Source organism: Palaemon carinicauda, chromosome 4 (genome assembly GCF_036898095.1).
Source record: "Palaemon carinicauda isolate YSFRI2023 chromosome 4, ASM3689809v2, whole genome shotgun sequence".
NCBI classification, from domain to species: Eukaryota; Metazoa; Arthropoda; class Malacostraca; order Decapoda; family Palaemonidae; genus Palaemon; species Palaemon carinicauda.
In genome coordinates this window covers 66,647,140-66,664,767 of record NC_090728.1, presented here as the reverse complement: position 1 = coordinate 66,664,767, position 17,628 = coordinate 66,647,140, and the positions used below count along the sequence as shown (strand labels likewise).

The 17,628-nt window shown below is 37.9% G+C and overlaps 1 protein-coding gene and 1 pseudogene across 1 annotated transcript; both read right to left on the bottom strand.

The window, feature by feature from the left end:
- Nucleotides 1–7,963: 7,963 nt before the first annotated feature.
- Nucleotides 7,964–14,020, bottom strand: LOC137638963 (uncharacterized; the record flags this gene model as incomplete). Its single annotated transcript, XM_068371303.1, has 3 exons — nucleotides 7,964–8,890; nucleotides 8,924–8,965; nucleotides 13,961–14,020. Coding segments are annotated over 3 exons (1,029 nt in total), but the record flags the coding sequence as incomplete, so codon positions are not given.
- On the bottom strand, nucleotides 11,227–12,725 carry LOC137638964 (uncharacterized; annotated as a pseudogene).
- Nucleotides 14,021–17,628: the final 3,608 nt, after the last annotated feature.

The window sequence follows — 17,628 nt, the reverse complement described above, 5'->3', positions numbered from 1 at the left end:
ATTGAACGCTTTACAGAGATCAAAACACAAGCGTTGTTTATCAAATCTCAGATGTATAAGTGCTGAACATAATTTTTGGTTCAAACATGGGCCAGAATGAATTGCCTGGTTATGGCTTACAGTCAGTGATTTACTAGGTTTTTCTCAAATGAATTTGACAAAAAAACTATGCGACATTTCGAAGACACTCAATCCATTTTAAAGACACCCATAAGGGGTAAAAACGAATGCATGGGGGTGTTCCTCCAAAAATTGTGGAAGATTGACGATCTTTTGAATAATACCCTCCCTTTCTTGTTCTTTGAATGTTTCGTCCACCAGCGACAAAGTTGCCTTGTCCTTCTCTAATTTTTTCAAGTTTGGCTGCAAAATTAAGTTGGACAAGCATTCATTATCACCTAGCAGATGCAAAACCCTAGAGTTCCAAAGAAGAGGCATCAATGGTCTACCCTCCTTGTCTCGTTTAGTATTTTCAAATGCATACCTAAACAGCTGATTATTCAATTCATCTCAATCACAATCATAAATATGGTTATCATAGTTAACATAAAATTTACTGACCTTATTTTCACATAACCTTATTCATTGTCAACATTGAAGTTATTTATTTTAAGAACTGGATATGGGCCTTCAACTGATACTGACAAAGGTGAATTTCGAAATCTAGGAAATTTGAATACTGTCGAGTCAACACAGAGTTAAGTTACAGCTGCACACGACTGAAGTGTCTCTCTTATATCAGGTACATAATTTGGCAAATAATCCAGATCCTTCAAAATTGTATTGACTTCTCCCTTGAGTATTATGACACAAGGAGTTCAAGAAAAAAACAGACTTATGTTCTCTACCAAATACTACATCAGATTCCGATAAACAGTAGATTGATTTGATACCCAAAAGTAAGTCAAGATTGTTAATGGAGTTTCTACCTTCCAACAAGTATTGGTAGCCTTTATTCTTAAATACCGAGACTACCTGTCACAATCCTGGCAATTTCAATGGAATGTTGATTGATGGAATTCATAAGGCCTCTAACGGTCTTATTTTTTTCACCTATATTCAGCAATACTTCCACTAATTTCATGACATAGCATTGCGATGCTTTTATTCCATTTATTGTTAAATTAATTGTATCCTCAAGCACTTTGAACTTAAGAGAAACAACTAAGCTTTCTTATACCAGATTGGACTGCCAACCGCTATCTTTCAATGTCCTTATCCTACACCCATTATCTAAAGTACATGAAAAAGTAGGAAGTATGGAAGAATCGTCTAAAATATCGGTTTTTATAAATTTTGTTGCTGCTAAGCTACTCATAATGGTTTCATTTGAGAAACCAGACAAGGAAAGACTATTGGGATCTTCAGACTGCAAATTCTTTAAGCACAAAAAACTAAAGTACCTTTCTTGGCAGAGTTTACACTTGCAGAAGAAACGAAACTTACATTTGTTAGTAGTTATTTTTAATTCGGGACAATTTATTCAGCCCTATTCTCTAGTTTATTCAACTATTCCAAAGGACTCCTAAATTTACCACATTTGAAAATTTGGTGATCCGCATCTTTCTCCCTTAATTTATTGTAAATAGAACAAGGCCTGAAAGACCTTTCTTTCTTATAATCAACAGTGACTGCAGAGGATTGGATCGATTTTGAGCTGGATTTTGACTTCCGATGTTTTTGTTAGGAAACAAAGTACCTCTCTGATGCCTCAAAGAATTTATCATTTATTTCCTTTAGAGTGGATTTTGAGCTATTAGTGATTAGAGTCAAGTAATTCTTAAATGACTCGTCCAAACTATTCCCCCCATCGAGAAAAAAAAAAGAATCTCAAAAAGGAATTTGCATCAAGATTCAACCGGTTAACTGTTTCAGTTATGGTTTTTATTTTACAGATGTACTCAAATGGATCATTGCCGTATTCCAATTTCATTCCAGAGAGTTGCTTTATGACAGAAAAAATGAACATCTCTAGAAGCAAGAGTTCGAGTCGGTAACTTTTTAGCATGAACATATCCTCTCTTGTCCGACTCCAAAGAATTTATCAGTATCAGCGCCCTTTCAGATACCTGTTGCTTTAGCAAACTGAACTTATCATAATTTAAATAATTAAATCTGGAAGTTATATCTTCAAAATCAGTGAAAAGTTTTAGCAAATCTTCACCTTCTAAACTTATAAACGTTGGAAAAGGTGCGGTAGGACTTTTCAGCAAATTTCGAGCCTCGATTGAGCTTCACTCTAAGTACCAGCAAGGCTATCACGTATTTTGTCAAAATATTCTTCACAATTTTCAATTCCTCGTTCAGGTAGTCTAAGCTTTCCTCCTCTACACTTTTGAGGGATTGTATTTGGTTGTTAAGATCTTTTCAATTAGCACTGTAATCTTGCAAATGTTTTGATTTGTAATTTTTCGATTGGTGATTTGGATGAATATTGTTGTCTAGCATTATGACATTCAGTAACTAGCTTTCTAGTATTTTGCGAGAATTGACGAGCAATTTCAATTCAGAGGACATTTTAGTAAGCTTTCTATGGGACTATATATAGAAGAAACTAAAAGGTCAAAGCAAACTTTTAAACCCTGAGAGTTTGAATATACACCACCTCTCTTGAAACAAGCTGGATCACCGACTTTACCTTTACCATTAACAATCAAACCCTTGTTCTTAAATTTCTGCCCATTAAACAAAGTTATTAGCTGTGTCTGTTTGTATTTAAAACATGACGATATTCTATTTGGGAGGCAATCACAAATGAGTTCAGCTAACTTAGCCTAACAGTAGAAAAGAAACTTTGACAATGGTTTTTGATAACTTTCAAATCAACCTCGATTTGCAAATTATTACCTCCTAAAAGTACAACCAAAATATCAGGCACCTCCAGTACAATTTTATCTAAAACTACTTCATTGCCTACAAAATCCACAAATCTACCACCTGGAAATGAAATATGTTCAAATTGAACAGATACGTTATCTATATTAATTACCTTATAACCTAAAGTTTTTAAATATCGAACGTAACTATGTCAGAAAATCACCACTTTCATAAATAATGCAATTGAAGCACAAGACAAGTGGAAAAAGGAAAGATATGGTCATTCAGAAAAAATCACAAAACAACAACTTTCGAAATAAGAGCAACCGTAGTACGTATTCGGACGAGAAAAAATCAAACAATCATTGTACACCTCCCTCCACCTCCTGCCCAACGAAGCAGAACAGCAAGAATAATCTTCTCCCAGTGTCCACCCAGGGGTTTCACACGTTGAATTTTGATTTTGGTTAAGGCAATGGATAATTTAAACAAAGTGATAAATCAAAAGTGAACAAATTTATGCAAGATTAACAAGTTTTAATTTTAGGCATTTAAGTCTTGTATAAATCCTTGCTGCTCTTCTTGGTTGTCTCTTAACGAACCCCACTTTCCAATCTGCAGATATGGAAAGGTTAGATCTCTCTTAACTCATAAGCGTCTCCCAGACCAGCCTGCAATTAATGGGCAAAAGAAATCCCAGTTATCATCAAATATATAAATTTAAATAGGTGAAATATCGTTCTCGGAAAAAAAAAAAAAAAAATTGTCATCGACCACAAAAAATGTTCCTCAGTAATTAGAGTGTGCAAAGTCATGGAGCAATTCCAATTTAAATATGCAAATAGAAAATTCGAAAAAAAGAAAGACTGACACTTGTGGTATCTTGTAGTCCCATGTAGTGTATGAATAAAGGGCAGGCTTTACCTAGTACCCAAGCCATCAAGTCCTGTCTTTTATTCACTGCAGCCTCTTGCATATTATATCATGGTGGCAGCGTGGTAACGCACCCCACGCCATTCCATCAACAAACTCGGACCATAGAGACTCTTTATATACTTCTCCTGTCCGTAATAACTGAGAAGAGTTATCATAATTGGCATTACCAGCAGCCGCAGACGACGCCATTTTCACCCAACCGGACAAGGACTGTCATACCAACCAAGATAGCAACCGTACATAACTTATATCACCAGGATACGGGAGAGAATCGACCTTTGTGCACCGTGATTATAGTGAAAATAGTGAAGAAAGTTGTAAATAGAGTACTTACAAGAATTTGGCCATTGTTCTCCACGCACTACTTTGCAAAATGAGCCAAACAACGACGAACATTCAGCAGTGTAAACAAAACGGTGAAAACCTCGCCGACTACCAGTGCCAAAACTTTGTTGGATAATTTAGTGCGGACTAACACAATACTGATGATATTCCGAGTGTATCGTGTACCTGACAAGTGACAATCAACCAAGCAATCAGTCAATGCGTTGCAGAACCGGTGAGTGAAAGTTAAAGGTTGACTACATGTACTGTTATAATCATCTAACAAGGCACACCCGACGATCCACGTTGTTTTTCCCATTGTAAACTCAATAGATCGTACTATAATCTAGGTTACTAAGACTACCAAGATGTTCCACTCATGCATGTAACAGTAGACCAGTTGAATCACGATGCCCTAAGCTTGCTGGCCAAATGCTGTAGTGAATTCCATACCCGTATTACATGTGTCTCTTTGTGAACTGTAAACTGTGTTAGTAATCCAACCACTATCTATCTATAGTGCAACACCCTCTCGAAACCAAATCCAATCATGGCCCAGCCTAAATGCCCAAGTATGGATTGGGCTCACCAGCCCCTGGCCGAGTTGTTTCGTGCATTTAAGGCGTGCATGAACTTACACCTCGAAGGCCAGGGAGTCACAGACCCGGGCAAGCAAGCAACTAAAATTAAAATCGCCCTCGGCGATGAGGGCATGAGGCGTATCTTGGCAAGCGGCCTCACTGTACAGGAGCTACGCGTGCCGCAGAACATATGGAGGTTTATTGAAAGTGAGGTCGATGCAATGGTCAAAATAGATTTCTGAGTTTACCACCTCGAATTCGCAAATACCAAACAGAAACCTGTCGAAACAATCAATCAATTCCCGGCCCGACTCTGTGAAAAAGCGACAAAGTGCGAGTTTGAAGACAGAGAACTCGACGAACGACTTATCGAAATGACCATACTACGGACACAGTTTGAGGAATTTTGGAAAGAACTCCTTACTAAACCAAAGGGCTATGCGGTGAGCAACGTTTTAGAGAGAGGTCAGGAATACGAAGCCATTGCGGCCTCCAGGCATCATTACGCTCCATACTTTTAGCTCTGAGAACGCAAGTACAAGCCATACCAACGTGGATGCAATCCGAAGGGAAAGCAATGAGCCACGGAACAAACCACAAACCATGGACAACCCTTGCGGGAACTGCTGTCTTAGCCATCCCATAAGGTCATGCCCCGCTTACAATGACAGATGCAGTGGTTTTGGCATCAAGGGGCACTGGAAAAAGATGTGCCGCAAAACTGACAGAGGCAGAACAATGCCAGAAGACAACACGCAGCAGACACACTGCCAGAGCAAGACAAGAGGGCGCTACTACCGACGGCCGAATCGGGCCCCTAACCACAGGCAACACGAAGTCATGGTAAATAAAAACCCCAATCTTGATGAACAAACATTATATGCCAAACTTCGACATGATAACGATATCTGACATAGGAGTGTCAACGAAAAGAGAAGCATTCTCAAAGCTCATGGTCAAGCATGAAAACCCCCCAGCCTATGGGCCCCTGAAACTCAAAATCAACAAGGGTTCCGGTGGCAATACGTTGCCTTTGCGGACATACAAGCAAATGTTTGGTGATGCACCCACCAACCTCGTACTATCCCCAGAACAGTGAGTAAGACTAACATCATACAGTGGCTGTGGCGGGATGTTACAACAACAGCAACCCCCACACCCTTGGTCACACTCAACAGACAATTGTCTCCGCAACACAAACTTTCCCCTTATGTTATCAGCAGCGGGACTCTTGGACAAAAAAAAAAAAAAAAAAAAAAAAAAAAAACAACAACATAACCTTAGTACTATATTTCTTACAAGCTAAAACTCTTAACATAAACCATCCACAATCAAATTAGCAACACTTAAAATTAATCAAAAACTTAACAGTAAATATATAATAACCGTACACCATTCATATAAATCCCCCCAAAAGGTAACAAACTTGAAATTAAACTTCACACCAACACCCAAATATGTATGTTTATATGATATACTGTATTTTAATGGCACCAACACAGCCGTCCACACACTGCCGAACTGTCTTTTAAGGCACACAACCACAGCTTTGTGGTTATCAATACACTGTGTGGTAATTTGCCACAACTACCTCCCTGATTAGGGTCCTGGATGTAATCATCGTCATCATAATCATCATCAACAGCAATCGGAATATTATTCGGTCCGGGTCATCACCATTTAACTAAATCTGAACAGTCGTATCCAGTTCCTCATTTTAAGACAGGTCGTCAACAACAATTTCACATTCAAAGGAAATCTCTCCAAAGGAGGAATCACGGCCTGCAAAAATAAAAAAGAAAAACACTTATGAACACTCCTAGCTAGCTAACTAAACTATAGCACTATAATCAAAGATAAATAATAAACTTTCTATCATTCAGAATCACTCCTAGCAAAGATAAATAAAACTGTACTTACACAAAAAATAATCAAATACTTCCACGCTGGTAAAGAAAAATAATAGTAAATCCAGCACTCAAATCACACAATTGTCTCAAGTCGCAGTCAAACAAAAAAAGCATTCGCTCCGAAACATTTACTACTGTCCTAACCTAGCTAAAAGGTAAACAACCAGTCAATTATTCCAACAGTCTTTCTCACAACAAACAATTGATACACTTACTCTCTCTCTCTCTCTCTCTCTCTCTCTCTCTCTCTCTCTCTCTCTCTCTCTCTCTCTCTCTCTCTCTCTCTCTCAGGATTTGGCAAAAAAAAAAAAAAATAAAAATAAATAAAAATTAATCCTGCACATCCCTCCCCTTTTACTTTGCCAAATCCTTCTACATTTTCACACAACCACTTACATTATTTTTTTCATTACCCAGTCGCAGTTGTGAACGGGACCTCTACTCCGCGTAACTGGGCCTTCATACACTCTCTCATTCACTTCTTTCCTATCACAATTGTTCGCTACATTAACACTATTCCTATCTAAATCTCTATCATCTAATATATCATGTACAATCCCGTCTACCTTGTTCTTATCTGGCCCTAAAATTGCACTCATTTCTGTTAATAGTTCATCCATTTCATCAAAAACATTCTCAACTTTAGCAAAAGATTCATTCATGCTACTTATCATTCTCCTATCTCTCACTCTTGCGTTATTCGTTTTTTCTTTTACATCTAACAAAAACCACACACACTATAAGTATCATTCATACTCAGCCACGTTTCATCTGTATTAATACATTTATCTTCCACACTTACTTGCACATTTACACCCTTGTCATACTTATTCAGATTCCTACCTATACCTATAAATTTCCCTTGCCCTTTCTCCTCACTTAAGACTTTCAAACGGTTCTTTTTCCTATATTCAACTAACACTAATTGTTTATTTTCCAGTTCTAACTTATCATGCATACTAGGTTCATACTTACTCATTTCCAACCAATTATTCATTCCATTCTCACAAACATTGATCATATTCCCTCCATACACACAGAGAATTCACCCAGCTGAACCCTCTTACACTCTATTTTCCCGAACATCCTGGCTGACTTAATCCCTTCTTCCTACATACTCTAGCTACATGCCCATCTATACCACATTCTAGCATAATGAGCATTCTTACCACAATTACCACAAATCACATTCATACGATTACTACGACATCCACTCGCTATGTGCCCAGTCATACCACACCAATAACATTTTACCCCTTTCTCTTTCTTGCACTCGCTAATTCTATGCCCTACCTCACCAAATAAGCACCTAGAGCCCATCTACATTCATTCTTCTTATGACCTTCCTTTCCACACCTATGACACCTCTTCACGGATACAACTATCCGACATACCTCATTCCGCACTCACACTCCTGTCCCTATTGCGCCAATTACCTGGCCTAAGTCCACCATTTGCTTGCACAGTTCCTCCATTACTTGCCCTAACACTCCTATCTATTACCTGATCAGCTATCCTCATTGGCCCTCTCAAAATTGCATCCTTATAACTACCAAATTCTATTACACTTTCTTCCATTCCAGTTCTTACACTCACAGATTTACTTTCTTTCATGCACCTATCTAACTCATAATCCTCAACTAGCTCTAGTATATCATCCCATGTCAATCTCTCTTGCGTCCACCTAATTTTCTCCTTCCGTTTCAAATTAATAAATTCACACACATTCTCAGGTACTGTCGCCAAGAACTTCCTCATTAACTCCTTATTCTCATTTATACCTTCATCTCCATACTTCTTCCTTGCTAACGTTTCTAACCGACAAACATACATAGAAATAGCCTCCCCCACATTCATTCGAGCCTCATCAAAAATATTTTTAAGCCTATATTTAACGCTCCCTTTCATACATTTTACCTGGTCAATTATCCTACCTTTCACACTATCATATTCAACATCCCCCACACTCATTATCACACCATACATCGTCAACAAATATTCTCCTAACTCCCTAGCCCAAACTCTCTTACTATCACCATACTTATCCTGAAAATACCTTTCATACTCCTTGGAAAACTCGTATACATCCCTACTACTATGCTCATTGAACCTTTCACACCGAGGTACCTCTCTCATAAACGTTATCTTACAAACTTCAACTTCATTCTCCTTACTATCTTCACTGTCCAATCCCTTCTTGTTTCCTTCTTCCTCATTTGAATACAATGAATCTAATTCAACACTCATACTCCTATTCTTGATTATACTCTTCTTAGACCTTTTCTTACTCCCCACCTTCACCCATTCACGATCATCCTCGCTCTCATCCTGGCACTTTTTCTTCTCTTTCTTCACATCACTTTTACCTTTCCTTTCATCCTTCCTCTCACCTTTCTGCTCATCCTTATTATACCTAGTCTCTTTAACTTCACTATCACTATTATTATCACCATCACTTCCTTTCCCATTATCACTTACCTTAACCTTTTCTTCCACCAGCAACCCTTTACCCGTAGCAGAGGCCCCTCCTCTGACTGCGCCTTCACCCATGAACGTTTTCATCATTCCCATTACTTTCCCCATCATAGCTTCCATTTGCTTCTCCATTCGTTCCTCATTCTCTCGCATCCTCATCTCAACACCCTCTTCCACTCTCTCTACAGTTCCCTTTAGCGCTTTCATTTCCTTTTGTATATCCTCATTCTCACAACTTAACCTCGCATTCTCAAGCAACAATTTCTCCTCACGCTCCTTACTCAGCCGCAATTCCTCCCTTAATAATTTGTTCTGCTCATACATTTTCAGTCCTAATTCTAATTTCTTATCCTAATTCAGTCCTTTGTCCAAAAGTCCAGCTTCCATTCCCACCTCTGCAGTCCCTGTTCGGGCGCCAAAATAATGTGGCGGGATGTTGCAACAACAGCAACCCCCACATGCTTGATCACACTAAACAGACGATTGTCTCCGCAACACAAAGTTTCCCCTTACGTTATCAGCAGCGGGACTCTTTGACAAAAAGGACAAAAAAAAAAAAAAAAAAAAAAAAACCTTAATACTATATTTCTTACAAACTAAAATGCTTAACATAAACCATTCACAATCAAATTAGCAACACTTAAAACTAATCAAAAACTTAACAGTAAATATATAATAACCGTACACCATTCATATAAATCCCCCCAAAACGTAACAAACTTAAAATTAAACTTCACACCAACACCCAAATATGTATGTTTATATGATATACTGTATTTTAATGGCACCAACACAGCCGTCCACACACTGCCGAACTGTCTTTTAAGGCACACAACCACAGCTTTGTGGTTATCAATACACTGTGTGGTAATTTGCCACAACTACCACCCTGATTAGGGTCCTAGATGTCATCATCATCATAATCATCATCAACAGCAATCGGAATATCATTCGGTCCGGGTCATCATTTAACTATAGTCTATTTTATTTAGCCGTGCATATTTGCACTTGACTCACAGGGGTGCCCTTTTAGCTCGGAAAGGTTCCTGATACCTGATTGGTCGGAAGTATTTTTGTCCGAACACCTTCATTGTTCTCGAATGATTACCAAGTAATGTGAATCGAAACTTATTTACTAACCTATATTTCTCCATCATTTGTATGTTTTGTCAATAAGCAATGTTAAAGAATAAATATATTATAAAGTATCGTCATGGTAAGTCTAAATTTAATATAATAATGCGCCGAAGTCAACGACAGCAGCTTACTTTCGGATGCACGATTTGTAATTTTGTAATTTTTCACATATTTTAACACAAATTGGGATAAATTACACTCAGCATAAGTTAAACATGTTATCATAAACTTTCTTTGAATACCAGAATATACCAAAAACATGGAATTAATAAAACCCGATATTTGTGAAAACTTGCGGGGAGGTAAAAGAACAGCCTACCAGCTTGGCGGGAAAACAATCCCCGCTGACTTTCATAGATGCAGTTTTTTTTTTTTTTCGTAATATGGTTCTGTTTATTCCTTTCAGTTTAAATAGTATTGCAATTTCTCTCTTAGTAATATTTTGCTCAGTATTTTCCCACATTCCTGTTCCTCACCTAATATCTATCTATTTTCCCCGATATCCCTTCTTTCATATGAGGGATACCCGCACTACGATTCCTTATTTCTTATCATCTGTGGAAAATGTTGGCGGAAGGGAAGTGTGTGCTAGTCTCATTAAAATAGTGTAGAGGCAGTAATAGAAAAAAAATATTTTGCTTAATTTCATTTGATATAATGTGAACTACTGAACAGGTTTACAAAATAGGCTATAGGCCTACTTGCTACACAGCATATAATTTATGTTGTTATTATTATTTACATACTGACGTAAGGTACAAAACATATTTTACAATTTGCATATGAAGTCAAAATCATAAACAGAAATATAGATACCATTATTAAGAAAAAATACTACCTATTTATGTCCACCTTATCTAAATCAAAATGAATTTGTTTACAATGTTGAAAGTCAAAATACACACAATAATACTAATATATACAAAGCATAAAACAACATTAAATTGTTCTAATATTTATCTAATGGTGGTTAAATAAAAATAACAATAATGAATTAAAGAATGTTATTTATATAATCCCACATAATCAAATGGAAATATTTTTATCTATACACACATTTCATCTTCACTCATGCTTTCATCAGACTCTATATTAATTATGAATTGATCAAGCAAATGGTCAAGAGCTGCATCCTTGGCTCGATAGTCAGTTTCAATTTTCCTCACATGCCTCATAGCATTTTGCCGGTGGTGTGGGGTTACATGATTAATTGCTTCTTGCGTAATTTTTCATTTTTCAAAGACTGGCTACTATGAGAATTCCCTTTTTTAATTTCTGTTTTTACTTGGGCCCAAATTAGTTCTATTGGATTGAACATGCAGTGATAGGGTGGCAATCTTAGTACTCTGTGGCCGTGATTAGCAGCTATTTGATCTATTTCATATATTTCTCTTTCCTTATGAAGCTTGCATATCTTGAGCAGTTCTAGTTTTGTAATAGCAGGATCATGATCAATCTTATTTGACTCTAACCACTGAAGTATTTGGCTCTTTTTGTTGCTAATTGTTGGAACTTTGTTTAATATTTTAGAGTGATATGGAGCATTATCCATAATGATTAGGGACTGATTATTTATGTTAGGAAGAAGCTGATTTTCAAACCAAAATTTAAATGTTTTACAATCCATGGAGTCATGATAATCCCCCTTTGCTCCATTTTTTTACTTGAACATAAGAAAGGCTCCATCTATAAAACCATGACTACCCCCAGCATGTATCATTATAAACCTTGCTCCTTTCCCAGATTTTAGCTTAGGTCCTACTGTTCCGTCTTCATTTGTCCAACACCGTTCTATGCTAAGATTTTGGTTTACCCAAGTCTCGTCTAGATATACTTCTGGTCTAGGGTTTAGACTTTCTCTGTTTCTTTTTATTTCTCTAAGATATTTATTCCTGGCATTAACAATGTCACTTCTCTCCATTAAGAATTTTCTCCCACTCATAACTTTTCTAAACCTAAATCCCATAATTCTAACTAATTTATATAGAGAACTCCTTGAACCTCTGAAATTTACAGGAGGCTCTTTTATTCTTTCTAACAAGGAGGATATCGTGGGTAGTTCTCCTCTCTCATAAAAAGAAAGGATCTCTCTCTTTATACATTCCCTGTCAAAATTGTCCACCTGATCCACAACTGTAGATGTTCTCTTTTTGGGCTTAGGTGAGCGAAATATACCATCACATAATGTCATATTCAATTGTTTGAGGTGTTGAACCGTTCGCATTGAGACGCCTGTTGCAACTGCGGTGTTTGTTAAAACATCGGTCATCGTCTCATACCATCCTCCCTGAGCGATGAACTTGAAGACACTCATAACCATATTCCGGCTTTGACTGGTGAGCTTGGTGCCTCGGGAGTGTTGAGAGCAGGAGTCTGCAGTACTATGGACAGCGGATGTTGTCATGCTTGCACTGCATGAAGCAAACCCTGTGAATAAAGTCTTACCTTAACATAACTTTTTTACAACTGCACTAAATTTTGCTTAACTCTTTAAGATAAGAAGTACCAGTAAACAGTAGCGGATGCTTGATATAAGTTAGGCTAGGTCTATGTAGGCCTATGATGTATGTATATTCTTTAACTTTTCAAAATATCCGCAGAAACTTGTGTTAACATCATATTAGTCCTGAACAGAACACAGAATGGGAAAATGAAAAGTTTGTTTATTCCGCATTGTCTGCTATAACTTATATGAAAGAGTTAATTTGTTAATTTCTCCGAAATATAATTTTTTTATTAGTGTGCTCCTACGAAAAGAAGCATGGACATTTTCTTTTTGCAAATATAGCCCTCAAAGTAATCTCAATAACATAACATTGATTTCAACACTTACATAAATTAAGAAGATGATGCAATGGATGTATGAAAGTCAGCGGGATTGTTTTCCCGCCAAGCTGGTAGGCTGTTCTTTTACCTCCCCGCAAGTTTTCACAAATATCGGGTTTTATTAATTCCATGTTTTTGGTATATTCTGGTATTCAAAGAAAGTTTATGATAACATGTTTAACTTATGCTGAGTGTAATTTATCCCAATTTGTGTTAAAATATGTGAAAAATTACAAAATTACAAATCGTGCATCCGAAAGTAAGCTGCTGTCGTTGACTTCGGCGCATTATTATATTAAATTTAGACTTACCATGACGATACTTTATAATATATTTATTCTTTAACATTGTTTATTGACAAAACATACAAATGATGGAGAAATATAGGTTAGAAAATAAGTTTCGATTCACATTACTTGGTAATCATTCAAGAACAATGAAGGTGTTCGGACAAAAGTACTTCCGACCAATCAGGTATCAGGAACCTTTCCGAGCTAAAAGGGCACCCCTGTGAGTCAAGTGCAAATATGCACGGCTAAATAAAATAGACTATAAATCTGAACAGTCATATCCAGTTCCTCATTTTAAGACAGGTCGTCAACAACAATTTCACATTCAGAGAAAATCTCTCCAAAGGAGGAATCACGGCCTGCAAAAATAAAAAAGAAAAACATTTACGAACACTCCTAGCTAACTAAACTACTGCACTATAATCAAAGATAAATAATAAACTTTCTATTATTCAGAATCACTCCTAGCAAAGATAAATAAAACTGTACTTACACAAAAAATAATCAAATACTTCCACACTGGTAAAGAAAAATAATAGTAAATACAGCACTCAAATCACACAATTGTCTGAAGTCGCAGTCAAACAAAGAAAGCATTTGCTCCGAAACATTTACTACTGTCCTAACCTAGCTAAAAGGTAAACAAACAGTCAATTATTCCAACAGTCTTTCTCACAACAAACAATCGATACACTAACTCTCTCTCTCTCTCTCTCTCTCTCTCTCTCTCTCTCTCTCTCTCTCTCTCTCTCTCTCTCTCTCTCTCTCTCTCAGGATTTGGCAAAAAAAAAAATGAATAAAAATGAATCCTGCACATGGCGACAATATTCCCTGCCTAGGGTCACTAATGCTCAGCGTCCGCAAACTCAGCAACCCAGCATTCTCGTAAAAAAGGTTCTTCGTGGTCGATGTGTCTGGCCCAGCCATACTTGGCCTTCCCTCATGCCAAAAACTTGGTATTATGGAGATCAATGTCAATGACGTTACTGGAGTACCTGAGCAATCAAGCCAACAAGGCACTATTAGGTCAGTCGAGCAACTAAAAGCGCAATTCCCAGCACAGTTTGATACTATCGGCAAACTAAAAGAGCCCGCGATGCTCCACCTCAAGGATGATGCGATACCTTTCTGTGATCCGCCCCGCAAGGTGAGTATCCATCTGAAGCCCCGCTTGACACTATGGAGAAAGAAGGGGTTATCAGATGCGTAACGGAACACATAGACTGGTGCAGCAGTCTTGTGTATGTCACAAAACCTGATAGAATCATACGGATCTGCCTTGACCCCAAGCGACTCAACCAAAACCTCAAAAGATATCCCCACAAGATTCCCACTCTAGAAGAGATATAGAGGACAAGATCAGGGCATGTGAGATATGCTAGAAGTACCAGCCCCAGCAAAGTTCCAGAGAAACCACGCATCGTGACATTCTCCTAATGCCCTTGTTCAAACTCACCTCGGACATCTTCCAAATTGGCCACAAGACATATCTGATGACAACTGATTATTTCACAAAATTCCCGATAGTCACGGAACTAAGAACCCTATCATCTGAAAGTGTGGCTAACCCCCTCAAATTCCTGTGTTCACGGTTCGGATGTCCCAAAACCCTGGTCTCAGACAACGGACTTCAATACACGGGAGCAGCCATGAGGGACTTCACAAAAGCCTGGGGTATTGAGCACATCACGTCAAGCCCACATGGCCTCGCAGAGTGCGCAGTTGGAACATGCAAGGCGATCATCAAAAAATGCCCTGAGACAGGCGGTGAAATACATACTGCATTACTCCACTTATGGGCCCCCCCCTGATCGGCAATAAGACAACCAGCCCTGCAGAGCTCATGTTTAGTCTCAATGTAACCACTGACCTACCAGGCCGATACGAACCGCATCCCTCACACATCACGACCCGCAACCACCTTCAAGACCGCCTAGGACCAAATCGAACACAATGGCACTTCACAGACCTCCAACCTGAACACCTGTCCAAATATTCGACAAGGCCAGCCACACATGGGTGCCAGGCAGAGTGGTGCGTAAGTCAGAAGAACCCCAATCATGCATTGTGGAGGCCCAAAGTAGAGCGTGCCTCAGGAGGAACCGGTCCCACATCCGTCCGACACTGCTCGCGACAAATACAGAACCGTCCAACACCCGGCAGCAGGCTCCAACATCATCAGCACAGCCTCTATCGCGACCCGCCAATATATCGCTGCTGCCACCTAGTGAGACCGAAATAACCCACCAAACCCCAGCAAATAATGATAGCACTGCAGATCCATCAGCAGTGTATACCAAGTCAGGCCAGCTGGTGAAAACCCCATCCAGATTTATTGAAAGTAACATAGTCACATACCGTAGATTCCCATAAAGTGCTAAGTTAAATAATAATATACACCCCACCTTGTTTCATGCCCAAAAATTTTGAGAGGTTGTTACCAGTGTTCAAAGCTCAACAAGAAAAATTACCAGTCTCAGTACTGGTAAGTGGTTCATAATAATTAATTTTATTTGAAAAGTTACGAGTCTCTGACTGGAGAACAGGCTCCATTTCGAACACTGCCATTTATTTTCATATTTATGACTGCCCTGATGTAATCAACACTATTCGGACCAAAATCTGGAAAGCTGATAACTATTATGTTTATATTACTATCCACAATTTCTAATTGTACCATGCATGTTTATTGTGAAGGAATGAAAACAATGAATAGAACGTTTGAATATGGAACTTTCATCGCTTATCTCTATGTAATTATATGTCTGATTAATTATTATGTGTAATTAATTATTTATATGTGATAAGGGTGATGTGGTATCATGTTGTCCCATCTAGCGTATGAATAAAGGGCAGTCTTTACCTAGTACCCAAGCCATCAAGTCCTGTCTTTTATTCACTGCAACCTCTTGCATATTATATCAACACTTGTCAAAAAACTCATTCTTCCACTAGGCACAGTAAAGAAAAAAATGGTTTTACTTATACGAAATAGTTAAAAAAAATCCCATCGGAAAATATAAATAAGAACCCATAAGGAAAGCCAGGGAAGAGGAATTTTCATTTCAAATGCTAGAGAAAACTAGCTCAAAGAAAAGGATGACAAACATCATGAGATTTATTATTTTAAAAGAAACTAGTGAGAGGAAAATTTAAGCACCCAACTTAAAAAATTATCATCACGTTAAAGTCGCACCTTAAATAAGTATATTTGAAAGGGTTGACCTACCTCAACGGACAATGGTTCCTGAAGATTTTCTTATTCCATTGTTATGGAATCCGGAGCCAACATGATGGCAAAAAGTGCCCCTGATGTAGTCAGACACTTTCTTGAACCCCAGTAATGTTACTCCATTTTCCTAAAGGCGAGGGTGTTAGGAGGTGTTACTTCTCATGGTTACTCCATGACATGGTTTCTTGCGGAGAAAGAAAAATTGTGTGTTGCCTGTGAGCTCTTAGCTTCCACTGTGCTAGAGTTACTATCGAGACTGCCTTCCTCGTAATCTTTTTTAGGAGATTCTTGCCAAGTTCGCTAATAGATCTAGCAAACGATTTGGTGGATGGTTTACTAGGCGGCAGATTGTTGAGAAAACTAAACAAGTTGGAGAGGTCTTTTAAGAAAGCCAACCCCTTTTCTTTTACTTTGAAAATATTTTTTGACCTACTTTAATGAACCTCTCAAAGTTTATGAATAAGAAAACATAGAAAATTAAGTACCTAGCAAAAGATACGTCATCATTTAATTTTTCTTATGTTGATAGAAGTAAGTATTTAGGAAATAATTTATTTTCAATTGATATTTTCTACATGACTAAGGTGAGTTTTGTGCTTGTGTCAGAAGTAAAGTTATTGGTGTTAATTCATTATTGTATTGCTCTATAGTATTTCCTGCCGGTATTCCTTAGAACATTTAACTTTTACAGTACTGCTCCCCCTAATGTATTTTGCGTCACTGTCTCTTATTAACGTAATTTGTTCAAGCCTACTCCATTGGGATTTCCTGATTCATGCCCTGAGTAGCGTCTAAACATCATGGAGAAATTGGGTTTGACAGTCCTGATATATATTTGGACTTGAACGTATGTATGGTTTGTAAACCGTGTTCGTTGCGGTTATCTGGTTTTTTGAGTGTGAGAGTGTTGGCCCTCTATTCCTCTTGGCCGGGTCCGGAATTATTTCCCACACATTAACATTGAGTCTTTATTTTTTGTGGCCCTTCGAACCGGATGTGGCACTATTGATTTATGGAATAATGAAGTATTAAATTTAGTAAATTCATTCATAGCATAATAGCTACATAAAATTCACCAGGTCATATCGTAACATAAAACT